The following is a 19,123-nucleotide window of genomic DNA, read 5'->3' as shown; positions in this document are numbered from 1 at the left end:
CATTCTCCCTGTACTGTCAGAGGTAGGCTACTTGAAAAGGTTGCGACTGAACAGTTTGTTGAACATCTAGAGACCAATCTTTTCCTTAATCTTCTAAATAATGTTTTCTCTATTGCTTGTTTGATATTATGCACATTTCAAAATACAATAAACTGCCAAATGTCAACATAATTTTCAATGCCATTAAAACTGTGGACTGTATATAAACAATTAAAACACTTTTAAGTGCCGCAAGGCCGTGAGCCAATCACATTGAACCGTGCTCGGTTGCTAGACAACAAGTCAGCCAATTAGAGTGCTGTTTGGTTTGCGTTCAGCGATGTGTGTGTCATTTGGACCGACAGAGCTGGAGGAGCAGCTGAACAGTGAGGGGCTTTTTGGAAATACATAACACACGACAACGTCGAGTAAGTACTGAAAACATACTGCTTATCAATTATTCATAGTCCAAAGGTTTGAAACAGCTGCGTTATAACCAGTCAACATGTTAGGCTATCCTTTCCGCTAGGTTACTAAACTGTTGCTTTATTTTATCTCACTAACGTTTTGACAAATAATGAATAGCCTAATTGAAAAAGCTGACTTTGTGTTCCAGGCTTTATATTTGTAAGCATGTAGTTTGCAAAAAAACCCCATCTAAGTAGCCTAAACGCAAGCTAATACATTTTTACATAACATAACATTTATGTAACATTTATTTAGCAACAGTTAGGATGTTAGAAGGAAAATAACGCAGGTGATGTTTTTTTCAGTCTTTATTGTATAGTCCGCAGCAAGTAGGCTATAGAGATGTTGCATACTTGAGTATAGGCTACACTGTTGCATTAGGCTACATAATGTTAGTTCAGACAATATAAAAGCTGCGACCTATTACCCTAATATTTGTCAATTTATTACACCTAACAGCTAACTTAAAAAAATAAAATAATCATTGACTATAAATACTAAGCCTTACAGTGAGCCCGACAATAAAGCATGATTTAGCTAAATATTTGTTCAGCTTTTTGGTCACTTTACTCATGTCTAATTGTATTTTATGGCATTGTACTGTCAAGTGTGTCCAATGTTTGCCCCCCACATAAATATCAGTGAGTGTGACAAACAGACACACAAAAAAAATCAGAAGCTAAACATTATGAGGTTTGGTCAAGGGTTACTAGCAGGGCTGTGGTAGGCTATTCATTTTAGCTGCATCCTGTGACCCTATCAGACACCTTTCATGGTTCAGAGTCTGGCCTAAAATGTCATTCGAATAAGCAGCATATTATTTTAAAGCAGCCTCAGACAGACTACAAATCTTAATATTCAGTCTGTACGTCTCTGTTGAAACTATTTTTAAGAGATTTTCTGAAATAAAAGTTGAACTATTGATTTAGAGGTTAACACTTTTCAAGTAGTCAGTCTAAGAAGAGGCTTGTTAAGCCTTGTGGCTGTAGGCTTGCCATCTGTCTCAACAGGCTGATGAAGTATCTGACACCAAAGGGAAGGTCCACTGAGTTAACAATGAGCCATAGCTTTCCCAGAACTAAAATGTATTATAGTCATAGAAAAGGGCTCTTAGTAGAATGTTTATTCATTTTTATTGCTTAGCGTTGTGCTCTGATACCTGCTGTCCCAGAAGGAGGCATTGTACATGGTACCATATGTCTTTAGATATAAACGTATATAATTGGGCAATAGGTTGAAACATTAGCATTTCTCCCACAGGAGGAAAACAAAGTTTACGTCATGTTTCTTATTGTGCAGTTTTGCAGTCAAATCCCCACACTGTGTGTCTGGGATTAGTCTGATCAGCCTAATGACAAGAGCTTTGGGATAAGAAGCCAGCCTGGTCCCAACCAGTAACCTGTTAAAAACGCCTACAGTGATTATGTTGTGGTACAACAGCACCTACAGCAACAATGTAACAATCAAAATCAGCCTTGTGAAAGACTTCTTAAATAAACCCAACATTTAAAATAGAATTTAGATTACCTATAGATAACCATGGGTCCATCATGTATTAGCTTCTTCGATTGTTGCCTGTAATTAACGAATGACTCAGCTTAGTCATCACAGTCGGTTTTGAAGGGTGCTGCATGTTTCCTCTTCCTCACTGTGGCTTGTTTACCTTCATGGCCTTGTAATCTGTGATAAGACTATGTTCAATGGCCACTGCTAATCTGACACTCTATTTCAGGAGCAGGGAGTGCGTGGGTGGATCCTGCACATGTAGTAGATGATCAACACACTTATCCTGAGGGCTTCAACTCAACAATGCCAGAGTCGTCCCTGGGTGAGTTCAAACTTTGATGTCTTTGAAGGTCCTGTGATACATACTTTGAGAGAGACATAAATAACATTTGAAGTCATCAGTTGTAAAGAAAATGTTTTTTCACTTGTCCCAGACACCACAGAATATTTTGAATTTGATTTTGACTTTATGTTGATATCCTGATCAGTTAAATTGAACAAATGGAGATGTATAAAGTAAATTGATGCATAATTTTGACCTTCATCCCATACACTGTAATACAACTTTTGAGTTAGGAGTAGTGGGTAAAATAACACCAATGGCAGGAGATACGATGTGATTCACTTTAATGTCCCCTCGGGGGAACTTTTGAAGGGCTGCATACATTTAGCTACCTCCACAGTAGTGTGTATAAATAGAAATGAAAAGAATAACAATCTACATGTAAACAGAGAGGCAAACATCAATGAATAGCACAAACAATGTACAGAATATTGCACATTACTCAAAATGATATTTTTATTTAATGTGCCAAATATAACCTAAATGTCTGTAACTTTTTTTCAAAAGTTTGTAGAACATTTTCTTGTCAAGCATGCTTACCTCAGTGTGGGCTATTCTGCACATATGTGACAGACAATTTCTCCCCAGAAGTCAAGGACACTGGCACCGGTTCTGTTGAATGTAGAGCACCCCCCTTGAGGCAGTTTAACCAATCATTGCTGCCACTGCACAGAAGCTCCCACATGCTCAGTTCCTTCTGCACAGAGCACAATGTACAAGAATGTCGATCACATATCAATCAGGTGGGTAACCTTACAAGTGTCTTTGATGTATTTTTAGTACAGTTTTTTGACATGTAAACGCTTGTAATCATCGGCTCAATATCATTTTTTTCTTGACTCTCTTTTTAAACAGGAGGTGTCAACTCTTGGCCTGCCTCCAGTTTGGACGGAGTCTGCTGGCAGCACAGACATGAATGTTGTGGCTGTGCTCAATTGCATGTACGACCTGATTCAGCTGCATCGCAGGAACCTCAGAACTGTGGAAAATATGGAAATAGAGCAACTTAAATGCAGCAGCAATCTGGATTACCTGCAGCTCACCAGCACGCGACTAAAAGTAAGTTCAAATTAACATCCCTTGAATTATCAATATTAATGCTGTATTCAAATAGAAAAAAATAGACCAGAAGTTTAATGTAAACTGGACTTTAATGGTTAACCGTCAAGGTCTTTACTTTCATCATAGGAGCAGCTTGAACAATCCAAAAGAGAAAACACTGCAATCCTGGAAAGAGAACGACAGCTGCAGCTGAAAATGAAGAGTTTACAAAACTGCCTGAAAAATGAAAAAGAAGAGGTGTGTTTCTTTTAAAGACACTCTCAAGCAATGTTAGAGTATCTTAAATGTGTTTTATTCTGTCTCATTTGTACAAGTATGAAATAAAAAAAACAAAAAAAACACTTGTTTTATTTCAGGTGCAGAGACTTCAGAACATAATTGCAAGCCGTGCCAGCCAGTACAATCATGAGATGAAAAGGAAAGAGAGAGAATTTAACAAACTGAAGGAGCGCTTGAACCAACTTCTGGTTGACAAAAAGGAGAAGAAACAAGGTTTAAAAAAAATCTTCTTCGTTTCACATTTCATATTGAAATACAAAAAAACACTCACAATATTATACATTCTCTTTTAAATTATTTTTTGATTTTCCACATTTGTCGTTCTTGCTTCCAGCTATTGACGTGTTAAACAACATTGGAAGAGCTGATGGGAAAAGAAGCCTCTGGAAAACTGAAAAGACAGAAGCAAAGTAAGTTCACCTATTGGGGCTCTTTTGTCTCTGTGACTTTGAATCAAATTGTGAAAAAACATACTTGAAGAAGAACATTTAAAAGGTTCAGTTGTGTGTTTCTGTAGATTTAATACAGTTTCTCTATAGTTATGTCATATACACAACATTTAAACAGATGAACAGATACATGGATGTTTACTTGTCTCATCTCTAGGCATGAAGGGGAGATGTATAAGACTTTGCTGAGTGACTATGACACCCGACAAAAGGAGCTGCTGCTGGAGAATGCGGAGTTGAACAAAGTCCTGCAGCAAATGAAAAAAGACATGGTGACTATTCTCAGTTCAAGGAAATCAACGCTCAAAAGTGGCAAGCATCAAGATGATTGCATACAGGTGGGGCAAGTTTAAAAACCAATTACAAATAACCAAATGATATGCTTTATATTCTTCAGTGTGATATTTTTCAGTCTTTTACAAGTGTTTGTCAGGTGTTTCACTTATAGTTTAAGAAATAATGTAATTATTATAAACAGGCTGATTCGGAGGAGGACGAAGAAGTGTTTGATTTCGGTAAAGAAAGTGTCGACCAGTATTGTGTTCATGCCCGGGAGAAGCTGACCTACAGTATTCGCCTCCAGTGGAGAAGACTCAAAAGCCATGTAGAGAGATTGGACAGTCAAGGTAGTGTTTCTACAGATGCATAACATATATAAATGTACTGTATTACATAACTTTATGTCACGTTACATAATCACATTAACTGCAATCAAGAAAAGATGTAGTTATATGCAAGTCACACAACATAGATGGTCTGAGAACCAATAACATTTCAGACTATATTAACTCTCCCTGCTTAAGTCAATACAATGAGGGATGTAACCATTATTGTAAAATCTGATCTTCTTAGATGTTTGTTCAGCGTCTTTGGTACAGATGGGTGACATTAGAAGCACTGATGCTGTTTCCCGCAAGACACATGAAGAGGAGATGGAGAGACTGAAGGAGGAGATCCAGCAGTGCAAAGACTTCATTCAAACACAACAGCAGCTCCTGCATGTAAGACGGAATCCAACATAGAATTTGACCCCTTAAAGGAAGAATGTGTGTCATTTGATCCAGTAGATGTTGCCATTGGGCAAAATGCTGTTTGGCGACACCTCGGCTATTCTGAAGCCTCCGCTCTCCTCCAGCGGAACACCTCCAACCCCTATCCACTCTCATTCGCATGAAGGAGTTAAGAATTAGAACTCACCATAATTAAGCACCATTAAGCGAAAGAGGGGGACTAAATTGTCCTTTTGCTTGAGCTGCAATGGCCTGTTGTCTGCATTGATGCGTTAGCAGTTTAATGTTAGCACACTTTGGTCAACTCATAGTGTCATTTTGCACTTACATTGACATGGAATGACCGCTATATAAAGACACTTACGTGACATCCAAATAAGCAGTGAGTAGACTATTTTATTCTTCTTTTTTTGTAGTCCTTGACTAAAACAGCTTTTATACACAAGGGCGTCCCGTCCATGTAAACATGATGTAAACACAACTCAGACAACAGTACAGCAGGCGGGACTCATATGTCTCACTCAGTGTAGACAGTCATGACTCAGAGAGACATTTACAGAGGATATACTTGATTTCTGCTGTATCTATGTCTAAAATGTCTCACATTCTTCATTTACGCCCCCGGGGGAGTTTATTTAGTGTCCAATATCTAACTACTGAAATAGAGGGCCATTAAAAGGTTATATCCATTTAAAAAACTACAAATCCCACAGTTGCATCCAACAAAGTGCTCTGTGGATGGAAAGTATAGCAGCAACTTGTTACGAGAACATCAACTTGACTGAAGAGACAGCACACAATGTGAACGAGTCTGTATAGCAGTCTGAGCTTCCGCTGGTCCTGGGTCAGAAAAAAGTCCTCAAGCAACATTTTTTTAAAACAGACAAAGCATGTTTATTTCAAACTAAAATAATAGGTACTCAACATAAGCAGATCCCTCTGTAACAGTTATAACTCGAACAGTGTCCGTCATACTTCTATCTCTCTCATAGTTTTAGCAGGACACATTGAAACCTTTTTTGCATGTTTAAGAAAGGCAGTATTTAGTTGTTGCAAACCTTGTTTAATTCTTTCTAAATAATCTGTTTCTGTCTTCTTTTATTTGCAGCAGCAGCTGAGCTCTCCATGTGATGAAGAGACTTCGTCCCTGCTGAGCGACTGCTACATGTTGCAGGAGAAAGAGCGTCTCAGAGAGGAGTGGGAGACTTTCGAGGAGCAGAGAAAAATCTTTGAAAGGGAGAGGAGAAACTTTACTGAAGCAGCCATACGACTAAGCCATGAGGTGATTTGTAAAACCCTCTTCCAGTTTTTTTTCCTCCCAGCATTAATAAGTCTGTGTGCGAAGTTAACATGATATTATCTGTCTATTTACCTTAAGTTTAAAAGGCTGGCTGTTGATGACATACATTTTGTTTTGGTAATCTTGCAGAGGAAGGCCTTTGAGGACGATCGAGCAATGTGGCTCAAACACCAGTTTCTTAACATGAGTCCATTTTCTGAATCAAAGAAACCCCCAATGTCAAAATCTAAAAGTGCCTATGTACTATGTAAGTATCTACCATATTACATGAGTCCGATCTAATGTTGATATAACTGCTGATAAACTGTCTGATGATTATTATCGACTGAAGAAAGTGCCCTTCTCAAATCTTTTCAATTGTGATAGTTCTACTTAATTGAAGAATTAATTGGTACAGTCTCATTTGAATTTCTGTTGTATAACTTTTATTATAATGACCTATCATTAACTGACTTTTCTGACAAGGATTAATACATTTTCACTTTATTTTGTAGCTGACACAAAGGCGAGTGCAGCGTCAGCTCAAAGGAGGCTCATTAAATGCCCGTCTGAAACAACCTCCCCCTCATCAAGATTTGTTCCTCACAAATCGAAATCCACAGCTGACCTGTATCACACACTCTGCCTTATCCCAGAAAACAGGTACATTGCATTTAATTGTACTATGCTTTATGAAAAAAATCATGACATGAACCATCTCTAAAAGAATCCTCTTAATAGCCTGTCTCTGACTGTTTGTCTTTTTCGGTTTTACAGTTTAACCAAACCAAAGAGAAAGACTGAACGTGTCATAGAATCAAGCATCTTTTTGAATGGAAACGTTGCAGTTCAGCACAAAAATCGGAACGACAGTGAAGACTAGAGCAGCCACACACTCATGATGGAAAAGACCAGCTCTATAAGAAGCCGAAACCTACATCTTTGCAATAAGAATGACCGTTGATGTCCATTATGGAGCTTTAGTGGTTCTTCAAAAACATGCCTGAATTGTGAATGCCAAATACGAAAAGACGGATTGCAAACTAATGACATCACTGTTGAAAGTAAAAGCCAGAATGAGTTCTGGTTTGCTGCTGTGTGACTGAGAGAAAATGTGTTCTCTACCTGTATACTTTTTCAATATAATACTGTTTTGTCTTTAGATGATGTGTTAAATGTATTTATTCATTTGGTTCTGTAAATCTTGCTTTGGTTGTCATATGTTTAGTCACGGCTTTTTATTTTTATTTGTTTATTTATGTTTGGCTAGCAGGTGTGCTGAAAACGATCATGTGACCTGATAGTGACATGTCTCTTGGCCCTTGTTAATGGTAGCTTATGCAGTAAACTTTTTAACTTTTGGAATGAGGGTCAACTGGCACACTATCTTAGATTGTAGATGTAATGCTGCTGTTTGAGTGAATGCAATAAGGTAATAATGTAATACGTTTCTACAGTTTGATACAGTTGTGTGAGGAACAACTTAACTTTCTGGTAACTGTTCCGGTTATGTTGTTGCGGTGAAATAGGAAGGCTTTAACACTGATCACATTATCTAGAAACGAAGTAGATTGATGAAATGTGTTTATTATTTTAGTTTTATTTACAGATGTGTTTACTTCTTAACCTGTGGAATGTGACACAATGTATGTAAGACTATCGAATATTATTGAAAAATTCATTATACATTTTTTGAACACGTTACTTGACATATGACTTGTATTGGCTTTTTATCAGTAACAATTTTGAGATGTTGATCAGCAGACTTCATCACCAGTCTCTTATCTTACCTGTCACAGACAAAAGTGTCTAATTAAGACTGTCAATAAGAGGAATAATGTCAACAAGGCTTTCTTGCACAGAGGCGACTGCTGTCATGACTATATTTGTAACTTAATTTTTTTGGCTTGACAGCCTAACTCAAGCTAATGTTAGAGCTGTACTGGAATTACTGTCATTAATTGATATCTGTATTAATTTGACAGATATTGTGCACAAGTGATATTCTTTTATTTCTTTTTGCCATCAGATTGACAGACTTGTTGGAATTCATTTAGATGAAATAACACTGGAGAACTCATACCCATACTCAACCAATTGCCTGAATCTTTTCAAAAACTGTTACAGGAATGATGACTTTCTCAAGAGCTTTAAGCCATTCACAAATACATTCAGTAACAATAAGGAACTAGCCTGCTAATAGAAACCAACAGTGTTCTTTGGTCAGTCAAGCAGAGCTTGACATAATTGGAATGTGATACTATATCCAGTGGGTTTCTGCTGTCATCAAAAATAATATTGCGCATCAAACTGTTTACAGGTCCTTAAAGTTAAGAGAAGCATTAATGCAGTTTTAAATCTACAGAGTAAATACTCTGGGGTAAAATGAAAGAAGACTGAGAATGTGAGTAGTTTGAGATGCAGTTTATTTAAAATGGCATTTAATACATACAATTGATGTCAGTGATATGAGAAATTATTTTTAAACACACTGAGTTGTGCAGCTGCAGGCTAAGTGGGCTTCTGTTGCTTCCCTCATGTCCACGCTGCTATCATAGATGCTGCTCAGGCTCTCGGAGTGATTCTGGAGAGAATCTGCACAAGTAAAGAGAGCAGAGCAATTAGGAAATCTGCTTTTCTCACATTTTCATAGTCTTGGTCTTGAAGGAGCTGTGATTTGTTGCAGACTCACCAACAGGCAGACAGTGGTAGCCAACAGTGACAGTGGTGGTCTTCACAGGGAAGCAACCAGGCAGGCAACGGAGAACAGGTTCAACAGAGTTGCATCTGGATTCCTGGCCATGGATGTTGATTGGCTTCTCAAGCTGCACGGATTCAAGCTTCATATGGCATCCTGTAAGCAATTTATAGATATTTGTAAGGGAGTTATTGATGGAAATTGATGGTGCATCATAACATTTTAAAATCATATCTACAAAACTAGAGAAATGGGACAAAAGAATGACGTGAAGAAGTAATATTTTAAAAGCAATTCCACAATCTATTTTGTCTCACCACTGGTATCACTACAGCTCTCTGCTGGCAGAATCCAGGAATGAGCATAGCTGACTGCACTCTTGGTCAGACGTCCATTGGGTGTGCGGTACTCCTGTCTGACTTCCCCATCAGCCTTTCCACAGATTCCACAGGTCTGTCCCTTCATCCAGTCCACCACTTTAACCTGTGTGATGAATCAAATGGGAAATTTACGATGATCAAATTTACAGTTCCTGTCAAAATTATCAGATAGCCTTGAAAGGTCTTTTTTCATTTTCTGCCACTTTTAAGCTTAGAATTTATTTAGGCACAGACCCTGAAAGAGGTGTTATGTCTTTTTTTATTTTATTTCTTTGTAAATGTAGCATTTACCTTCCATGAGCCCTTGTCAAAGTAGACTTCTTGCAGACCTTGGCTGGGAGCGTAGACAGAGATGCCGTCACCATTTTGCCTCATCTGGATTTTGGCTGTAGAAAAAACATTTATAATTTCTCAAAGCAAATTTAAATACCCCACAATCTAGAAATGTGTCAACTTTGGAGTATTAAGACACTGATGTGTAGTTTTCAATATTAAATTACAGGTTACCACTACAGTACTAGATTTTAGGGAAGGATGAAATTGTATGAAAACCTGTTGGATGCTGGTATGGAAGGTTGGTGATGGGGATTTCCATTTCATTGACCTTCATAATCACATCGTTGTTCTTTGCGTACAGGTCGATATCACTGCAAGTGCGGAAATAAAAACATTTTTTGTTTGTTGTGTAAACTTGGCAATGAAAAAAGACCCAGTTGTATCCATATTCATAATGGAAACGCACATGTCAGCAATCTTCACATTGACATAGTTCTGTTCGTTGTCATCCTTCTTGAGCAGAACGATAAACTTCAGCTCTTGCGTGCAATCCTGGGCCAGAACTTGGTAACAAGACGTTGGCATCTCGTTCTTGTATTTCATCTTGTTGAATGTGGTCACAGTGTCATTGGCAAACACGCATTGAGCTGTAGAGAAAAAAAAAGATGTTATCTTTGGCACACAAAAGGTAACAGTCTATACTTTTCTCATAAAAAAAGAGGCATAATGCAGTGGTGCATTACCAGCGTTAGCCTTGCCAAACAAGTAGTGGACTTTATCGGCAACGTCATCGAAGGGGGTGAGACCTTTGATTTCCTCAAGTGGCAGAGTGAGTGGAAGATGCAGAGCCAACTTATAGACAGAGCACTGTAGACAATAATTCACAATTGTTAGTATAAGTAAAAAAAATAAAAAATAAAAGTAATTTTATATTTTGGGAAAACTACCAAATAATGCTTACTGTTGGTGATTTCAAGATTAAGTCAAGGGTATTTTCTGATGTTGCAACCACAGTGAATGAGATCTGCTTGGCCCTGTTTTCATTCTTTTCTTTAATAACACCAGCGGGCATATAATCAGGAATGTAGTCGTAAACCCTTTAAAGAATTTAGAAATATTAGACATTTCCTATCGTACAAATTGAATGGGAGCAGGCTGAATGAAGGGCATATGATGTTGCATACTTTTTTGCGTTGCATTTTAAGGCAGAAGGTAGTTTGTTCCAGGCAACTCTGATGCGAGAGGCGGGTCTTTGTCCAACAAGACCTACCTCAGCTGTGATTGAAGTGTCATACTGCTTGCATTCTGCTCCCCAGCTGACTTTAGCCTTTTGAGAGACAATAAATGTGAATATAACCCACCATAGGATTTTTTGTATCATGTCCTAAGTTCTAAAATATAGATTATACAGTTTCTTACTGAGACTTTGTGGCTGCTAAGCAAAACTCCATCAGCACAGAGTTTCCATTTGCTGTCAGCTGTCAAATTAGCCAAAATAATCTTAACGCTGCTGGTTGGTTTGTCCAAGTAGACGGCCAATTCGGCTCCAAGTGCCTTCTTGTCAGTTCTGATAGCACGGACGATGATGGCGAAGGTTGGAGCAGTTTCATTGCTAAGATATTTGTTCTGTGGGATACAAAAGATCAGTCAATAAAATAATTCATGTACACCTCCTTACCCATCAGGGACAGTATCTCACAAAGGTAATGGTATTTAGAAAGGATAGGCAAAATCCACCTTGCTGTAGATTGCCTCCAAGCTTGCACCACTGCTCTTGGAAAGTGCGGCTGAGGTGACTTGGGAGGTGAGAGCCTACAACAAAAATATGTATGCGTTAAAGACTTCCACCAAAGAGCTTCAACAAGTTAAAATGTAAAACAAATTGCATCAGATTGACTCATTTCCCGACCTACCTGCTTCTTGTGGAACTTCTGGAACTTGTGACGATACATCACGTGCTGTTTAGAGGAAAACAATATTTTTGTCACATAACAGGTATTTACTATTATATTTATATACATTAATATTCTTTAAACAGTTTAAAAGTGTTGACCTTTGAGCTATGAGCACTGGAGCGAGTGGACCTTGACCTAGCATCGAAGAGAAATGCCAAGCATGATGCAGATGAGGAGCTTGAAGAAGAGGAGCTGCTTGAGCTAGAGCTGCTGGAGCTAGAGGAGGATGAGCTGTCATTCCTCAGTCCAGGAGTCAAGATTTTCTTGAGCTTCATCAAAAGAGGTTTTACTTCCATAATTTCCTCCTCACTCAGGTTGATCTGTTTGATGAGCTTTTCTGCAGCCTTTGGTCCACTTATAATCTCTAATTCCAGTCTCTCAACGCCCTCAGCTTCAACTGAAAGTATTAATTAACAATGTTGTTAAAATTTGCTCTTTGCAAAATGCATCTACATAATGCAATAGTTTTGTGTTCCCAATACTTACTTGGTTTGACATCAATAACAACAGAGTGCTTTCCTGCCAGTTTGTACAGGGCAATGTTCTTTAAGAATGCAGCATTGTCAGTTGCCAGTTGAAGACAAACCTTTAGTCCAACGACATAACCATTTGCACAGTACGACTTTTCAAATTGAGCTGCTTTGGGTTTCACTATTGAGCCAGAAGCTGCCTCATCTGGGCATACGATCTCTGAGGATGTTGACTATGAAAATGAAAGACTTATTAGCAATGTGTTAAATGTGGATTGGATATATACATAAAGACAATGATTACTTATTAAAGCTGCTTACAAAACTAGCAACAGCAGATGAAGCAATCTGAGATGAAATAATCTCCCTTGAGATGGGCTGAAAGATTTTGGCAGGGATGATTGGCGTGGATTTTGCAGCAGAGAGGTCCTCTATATTTCTTGTCATAGCCAGGGTCTCAACACTGTGAAATAAGAACTGCATCAAGTAGGCTCTAAAGAATAGCACATTTTAGAAGTGGCATTTGATGTTTTTAAGGGTAACCGTAGAGTTAAAAAGGTCATGCTCACTGCACAGCTGCTACATGTTCAGGTGCAACAACAGGCAGAACTTCGACCTTAAAGTTGCCCTCGTTGATGTCAAGTCTTGCAAGAATTTTGGAGGGCACGATGGAGATGAGTTTAGCCCTTGATTGCAGGGCAGCCTGGATTATGGCAGTGTTGACACCCATCACAGCAAAAGTGTTCACAGCAATGCTAGAAGGAGAGAGCATTTACATGTTACATTACAATAAATTGTCTTTGTCATTTTAGTTTAAGATGTTGTACTTGCCTTGGTATGATCTCAGTCTCGAGCTGAATGTCTGTCTTCAGAAGGTGAGCAAGATGGAAGGTTTCCGGCAGAGCTGGTGTTGTGGTTGCTTTGACTAAAAAAACAATAAAACAATGCATGAGATTGAATTGTCAATGGTTCATCTCATCTCATCTCTTGAGGGATGTGCCAATATCCCACTAGTGCTTGAATGTTATTTAGTCAGCCATACCCTATAAGGTTGTATAAGGTTTTTTTTTTTGATAATAAAACTTAGTAATGCTAATGCATTTTTAAAAATATTTTGTGATATGGCAGGCACTCTTGTCTCCTGGCGAAAGCTGCTTTGGGATGTATGTTAGCTTCTGCTTACCCTGAACAGCTACAGCGGCCACTGCAGCTGTGTAAAGACTCAACTCCATTGGAAGACCAGCAGCAGTGGGCAGGATACGCCTCACCTCAGTGGCCAGAATTGACTTAGAATAGTTGAAGGAAACACCGGACAGCATAGATTTGACAGTTGGCATCAAATTTAGACCAGTGCCGTTCTGTAAGGATGAATTAAAAACAACTGTTTCTTCCCAAAAAATGTTTTGAAAAAAAGCCTTTTTTTTTTTACTTGTGGTTGCAAAGTTTCAATTGGAATCATACCACAATGACATGGTCAACCAAGTTTTTGTCAATGCTGGCAAAAGCAATTTCTTGGCCAAAGAATTTTACGTAGACAGAGGCCAGAGGTGTGTTGGTGGGAAGAGACCTCAGCTGAGAAAGCTGTAAAAGGAAACAAGAGTCCAAGTTATTTCTAGCCTGCTGTGACGTATCATGTGCAATTGTATGATTTTCTATCCTTGTATTTTGCAACTTCCTGGAGATTCATAACTTACAGATTTGATGACACGTTTCATCTTGGTGATCCTGTCAGCATTGTCAATAAGTGAAGGGTTTTTCAAAAGAGCCTCCTGTAGTCCCTCGGTCCTTACTCCAACCTATGTAGAATTCAACATGTTAAAAACACAATTCACTGACTATAATTACATAAATTAAATGCCACTTAGGCTGGTAGTTTTATTTTTCTTTTACCTCCAGAACATCAGCAGCTGCTCCAGTAAGGTAGGCACTGGTCTTGGCAACAATAGATCTTGGCAGAATGGTGGCAGCATCATTGATGTAGAACACACTGGCAGCAGCACCAAGCATCAGAGGACCTAAAGTTTGATGAGATCCACTTAGTTGAAGATGCAGAAAAAAATGGAGTGCCTGAACTGAATTTAAATTTGCCCTTACTGTTGTATATGTCCAAGTGAATGGCTTTGCTAAAACGGAGGCTTGATCTGTCCAGCCTTGAGGTCAAAATTTTGATTGCAACGTTGCAAGCAGCTGCACTGTAATGTAAACATCAAATATCTTCTAAGTAAGCAGACATCACTATATGTACTGTAGATAATTTGATGATTATTGAGGATCAAAGACTACACTTACACTGAGGCATGGATAGCAGCAGTGCTTCTGGTCAGGGACTTCATGTAAGAGTAAGTGAAGATTGCCACCTGCAGATTTGCCTCTGACTTCACAATGTTGGCGAGACTGGTAACCAAACCCAATTCAGGCCTAGTCTCAAACAGCACGATGCATGCAAGCATACGGAGCTCTGGGTGAAGAGCCTTGTCCATGTACAGCTGAAGTGCCAATTCTTGGACCTGTTTTTATAAGACAAAGCAAACTAAGTAAGGAGTTATGTTTAAAAACGAATATAGGTTGAAGGGATTGTTGGTGTTAAGGATTCACCATCCTGGGCTCCTTCTTTGCAATGCTCCTCAGGGCCATGATAGCATCAGCGTGGACTCTCATGTCCAGGGATGCAGCTTCTGGGCAATGGATGGGCAGGATCTTTGTGATTGGCTTAAGACTACTAGGGAGACCAGCATTACCCAAAACCTTCAGAAACAGGATGATATCCCTAGTCTTTTTTTTGGAGACAGCCTCTTTAAGGAGTTCGTGGATGGGCTGTTCGAGAAAGTGAGACATTAGGATTCATTTGTCTTTACGAGAATGTGCAGCAGAGTGAGTTTGGTGAAGAGATCAAGATTCCATTACCTTTATAAGGTTGTCAGGGCAGACAGGCAAATCGACGCAATATTTTGCAATCATGGTACCATAACCAAGGAAGGCGATCTGACGCAGACCTGGTCTTTCCATCATTTTTTGGTCGGTTGCCAGAGCCTAAAGGAAAGCAACAATGAGAAATTTGTCATACCTCCACTCTTAGTGCAAAAAAAAAAAAAATTACTTTATCGTTTACTCACCTCAACCATGTTGATGGTGTCGCGGGTTGCTGTCACCATGTGAATAGATGCAACCAAAGCCTGAACAGCTTCGGCAGGCTTCATGTCATCAATTCTTTCCTTGATGAGTTTCAGAGCAGCAGGAGTCCCAGTGGCAGGGATTACATCCAAGATCCACTGTCTGAAATATGAAAATGTGATTATTGAGTCTGTTCATCCTGTTTTAATACAGTTAGTTTGCATTTTATTAGAGTGTTCATATGTGCAAACTCACCTATAGGCAGGCTTGACTATGTACTTCCTCCAGAGCGATTCAAGGTCTTTATAACAGGCTGCACGAAGGAGCTGAATGAGTTCCAAAAACTTCAGAGGGGCATGGTCATGGACTCTCTCAACATTGTGGTTGACCAGATGATTCAGAACATCAACAATCTAAAACACGAAATTGAAAGGGAAGTCATTTAGTGCTTTAGAGATTCATATATATATATATATATATATTTTTTTTTTTAAATGTCAGAAAACACTACCTGGGCCTGAGCATTGTCTATTTTGATAAGCTGAATGGGTGTCTGAAGAAGCTCAGTAGAAAACTCGTACTTCAGAGATCCACGGTGAAGATACTGAGCCTGGATGGGTACAATAGGTTTTCTCTGAATCTCAAGGAAGACCAAGGATTGCCTTGAAAGAAATATGCACAGGATTAATCAACAGCTCCTCTAAATCCAACCATGCCCCTTTTACATTTCCTTTAGCCGTACTTTGTCTGCATCTGAGCAGCTCCATTCAACTCAGAGAAAGGTGAGAACTGGATCAGCTCACTGACTTCTGCCTTCAAGATGAGAATGCTGCCAGTAACTGTCTTCATGATGTAGTTGTATGCTGTAGATCCTCTCAGGTTCTTTGAGTCCTGTTAAAACAACCCACATAGTTGTTCAATTATGAAACATTTTTCTACTTTCACTGATGTATGCCTGACACAAAAAGGGTTTGAATTTACCTGCTGGCACTTTAAACATTTTTCTGTGTATGCCAACCCCAGGTCCTTTACGATCTTCTCCTGACAGTGGTTCAGATCCCTTGTTTTTGTCAAAAGGATGCGATCAGCGTCTTCAGTGATGGCATAGAGGGTCTTGCACACACCCTGAACTCCGGCCTAACAAGAAAAGCATCTATTTACTATTGAGATTCAACTTCCTGCATTGGATTTGAAATCATTAGTCAAGGATCTTAGACAAACCTCCTGCAGTTCGTAGACATTCTGTGTCTTCTTGATGTTGAGCTGAAGGACATTCAGGATACCTCTATGGATGTTCAGCACCCAGGTTGAGATATCCTCAGGGGCAAACATTTTTCCGACAACCCCATTGGCATACTCAAACTTGATGGGAGTCATGAGTTGAGAGGCCAGGGCTGCAGTGAGCTTGGGTGATGGGATAAGAGGATCCTTGGCCCAGACTCCGCTGAACTCAAAGAGTTCAGGGTCAACCAGCTAGAAGGTAAAAACAAAGTTAATTACAGAGCAGTTTGGATTATGAAACAAAAAAGAGCTTAAATTTGTCTTTGATCTTACTTTCATTAAGTAAATGTTTTCAGTTGCGGCACTGATGAGAACTTTGCTGCTGACTTTAAGTCCAGCCTTTGCCAAACCTTCCTCTGGAAGTCCGGTAAGGAGCAGCGCCTCATATTTGTAGAGGTAAGTCTTATTGGGAGAAAATTCAGGAGCTGAAAGAACAATTTACTTAGTGAGAAGTGATCTGCCTTATCCTCAACATTATCTGGGTAATGTTTTTATTATACAAACAGAAACTTTCACAGATTTTCAGAGAGATTGAGTTTCAGATTACATTGGAAAAGGTTACAATGCATTTTGTGTCCAACTATAATTTTGAGGGGAAAAAATTACTGTCTTTTTTATTGTAATAAACATCTGAACTTACCAAGGGTATGAGGCTGTCCGGCTGAAGTGAAAAAATAATATTCATTATTAAAACAGAAATAAATGGTGAAACTAAACAGGTTAAGGATTTTGCAGTTTTTGTCAATTCAAGGAAATTCAATGCAGTAGTGTTCTGCTTGCAAATCATTAACACTTAAAAACGAAATTATTCAATAGCTTTAAAAGTGAGTTATGTTTGATACTGTTTTTTTTATTCAAATGAAGCACATCAAATACGTATTGAGATCTTTGTGCTCTTTTAACACCCTGTGGCACACAGGATACTGTGTTTTTTTGTCTCATTAACAATACAAAAAAAACTGTCAAATGTACAATAAAAGCCAATCTGTTTTATATTATTGTCTAAAGCAATGATAGACTGCTTTTTTTGTTTTTGTGACTTGTAAATGCCTTCAAAAGTTTGTAAGTGTAGTTACAGTGCAACAGGAAATTAGATTCTATCTACTGAGTAATATAGCCAATTTTTCTCATCGTAATCTGTCTTTAAAAAAACAAGATAAGTTACAAATGAGCAGCGCCTCATATTTGTAGAGGTAAGTCTTATTGGGAGAAAATTCAGGAGCTGAAAGAACAATTTACTTAGTGAGAAGTGATCTGCCTTATCCTCAACATTATCTGGGTAATGTTTTTATTATACAAACAGAAACTTTCACAGATTTTCAGAGAGATTGAGTTTCAGATTACATTGGAAAAGGTTACAATGCATTTTGTGTCCAACTATAATTTTGAGGGGAAAAAATTACTGTCTTTTTTATTGTAATAAACATCTGAACTTACCAAGGGTATGAGGCTGTCCGGCTGAAGTGAAAAAATAATATTCATTATTAAAACAGAAATAAATGGTGAAACTAAACAGGTTAAGGATTTTGCAGTTTTTGTCAATTCAAGGAAATTCAATGCAGTAGTGTTCTGCTTGCAAATCATTAACACTTAAAAACGAAATTATTCAATAGCTTTAAAAGTGAGTTATGTTTGATACTGTTTTTTTTATTTAAATGAAGCACATCAAATACGTATTGAGATCTTTGTGCTCTTTTAACACCCTGTGGCACACAGGATACTGTGTTTTTTTGTCTCATTAACAATACAGAAAAAACTGTCAAATGTACAATAAAAGCCAATCTGTAAAGAAAATATATAGCTATACTCACAATAGTTTCCATTAGCTCACAAATTAGGATTATGGTAAGAAAAGTGTTCTCCTAAATTCTAGTTTTTCATTGCATTGTTCAAGATTCAACTAGAAAAGTTGATTTTTGTTAAAGTTACACCTTCACAGAAAATCAAGAAACACACTCACCAACAAGGGCCAGGGCCAGGGCAAGCACTACGACTCTCATGGCTGATGGGGCTGTGATTCTCTGCAGTGATGGACAGCCTTTTAAAGGGAAATTTTTGCTGACAAAGTCAAATGGGAGGTCATGAAGGCATGGTTAGGTCTTGGAATGTTTGATCAAAACAGTCTATTAGATTGGTAGGTTCCATCCCATTTGACATAGATAGGGTGACATAGATTGGAAAATGTATCAATGGATAAAAAGTTATAGTCAACTGACCGCTGTTCCTCTAAATTACGCTATATAATGGTTATTATTTAACAAAATGTAAAACTAACTTTAATTTCACACATCAATTTGAACTTTACTTGAACATTTTACATGTCGGGTTACATTTACTGTATCTCTAATTGGCTAATATGATACTGCTATTTGACATACAAAATAAGAAAAGAATAGGAAACAATTTGTCAAAAGTAAGACGTTGATGTCTTTTTAAATTCAAATCATAGCTCCGGTTGACTCAAAGGTTAATGGCCCTTCATTTTGATTAAATGAAAAAGGAGTTATTTTAAATTGATTGAACTTAGGCCATAAATCATTAATTTAATTTCTGCCATTCTACTCTTGCAGTTTATTC

The 19,123-nt window shown here is 38.2% G+C and overlaps 2 protein-coding genes across 7 annotated transcripts; one reads left to right on the top strand and one right to left on the bottom strand.

Moving 5' to 3' along the window:
• The first annotated feature begins 298 nt into the window (after positions 1-298).
• LOC109995059 (afadin- and alpha-actinin-binding protein) lies at positions 299-8,089 on the top strand. Of its 6 annotated transcripts, none has more exons than XM_029280182.2 (14): positions 299-407; positions 2,180-2,275; positions 2,888-3,039; positions 3,152-3,355; positions 3,485-3,595; positions 3,715-3,850; positions 3,972-4,047; positions 4,244-4,424; positions 4,565-4,712; positions 4,951-5,087; positions 6,205-6,378; positions 6,526-6,643; positions 6,891-7,038; positions 7,153-8,089. In XM_029280182.2, exons 2-14 carry the CDS (start codon positions 2,257-2,259, stop codon positions 7,256-7,258), a joined length of 1,710 nt encoding a protein of 569 aa, XP_029136015.2. In that variant the 5' UTR covers positions 299-407; positions 2,180-2,256; the 3' UTR covers positions 7,259-8,089. The 6 variants fall into 6 exon arrangements, with proteins under 6 accessions (XP_029136015.2, XP_020504308.2, XP_020504307.2 ...); XM_020648652.2 differs by having other exon boundaries at positions 4,939-5,087; XM_020648651.2 differs by having other exon boundaries at positions 2,885-3,039; positions 4,939-5,087.
• A 150-nt stretch (positions 8,090-8,239) lies between these two features.
• LOC109995053 (vitellogenin-like) lies at positions 8,240-18,546 on the bottom strand. The gene is made up of 34 exons (XM_020648636.2): positions 18,507-18,546; positions 17,984-18,004; positions 16,820-16,971; positions 16,487-16,738; positions 16,247-16,402; positions 16,008-16,156; positions 15,777-15,927; positions 15,521-15,678; positions 15,268-15,427; positions 15,059-15,184; positions 14,750-14,968; positions 14,444-14,661; positions 14,249-14,346; positions 14,045-14,169; positions 13,849-13,950; positions 13,616-13,735; positions 13,338-13,512; positions 12,986-13,079; positions 12,724-12,909; positions 12,476-12,617; positions 12,171-12,387; positions 11,783-12,081; positions 11,643-11,687; positions 11,467-11,541; positions 11,149-11,355; positions 10,914-11,056; positions 10,691-10,826; positions 10,473-10,596; positions 10,196-10,376; positions 10,006-10,100; positions 9,745-9,839; positions 9,391-9,556; positions 9,068-9,229; positions 8,240-8,970 (listed from the first exon to the last, which is right to left on the bottom strand). Exons 1-34 carry the CDS (start codon positions 18,544-18,546, stop codon positions 8,858-8,860), a joined length of 4,902 nt encoding a protein of 1,633 aa, XP_020504292.1. The 3' UTR covers positions 8,240-8,857.
• Between the last annotated feature and the right edge of the window lie 577 nt (positions 18,547-19,123).

This window comes from Labrus bergylta, chromosome 6 (assembly GCF_963930695.1).
Source record: "Labrus bergylta chromosome 6, fLabBer1.1, whole genome shotgun sequence".
NCBI classification, from domain to species: domain Eukaryota; kingdom Metazoa; phylum Chordata; class Actinopteri; order Labriformes; family Labridae; genus Labrus; species Labrus bergylta.
This window is presented reverse-complemented; position numbering and strand designations above follow the sequence as displayed.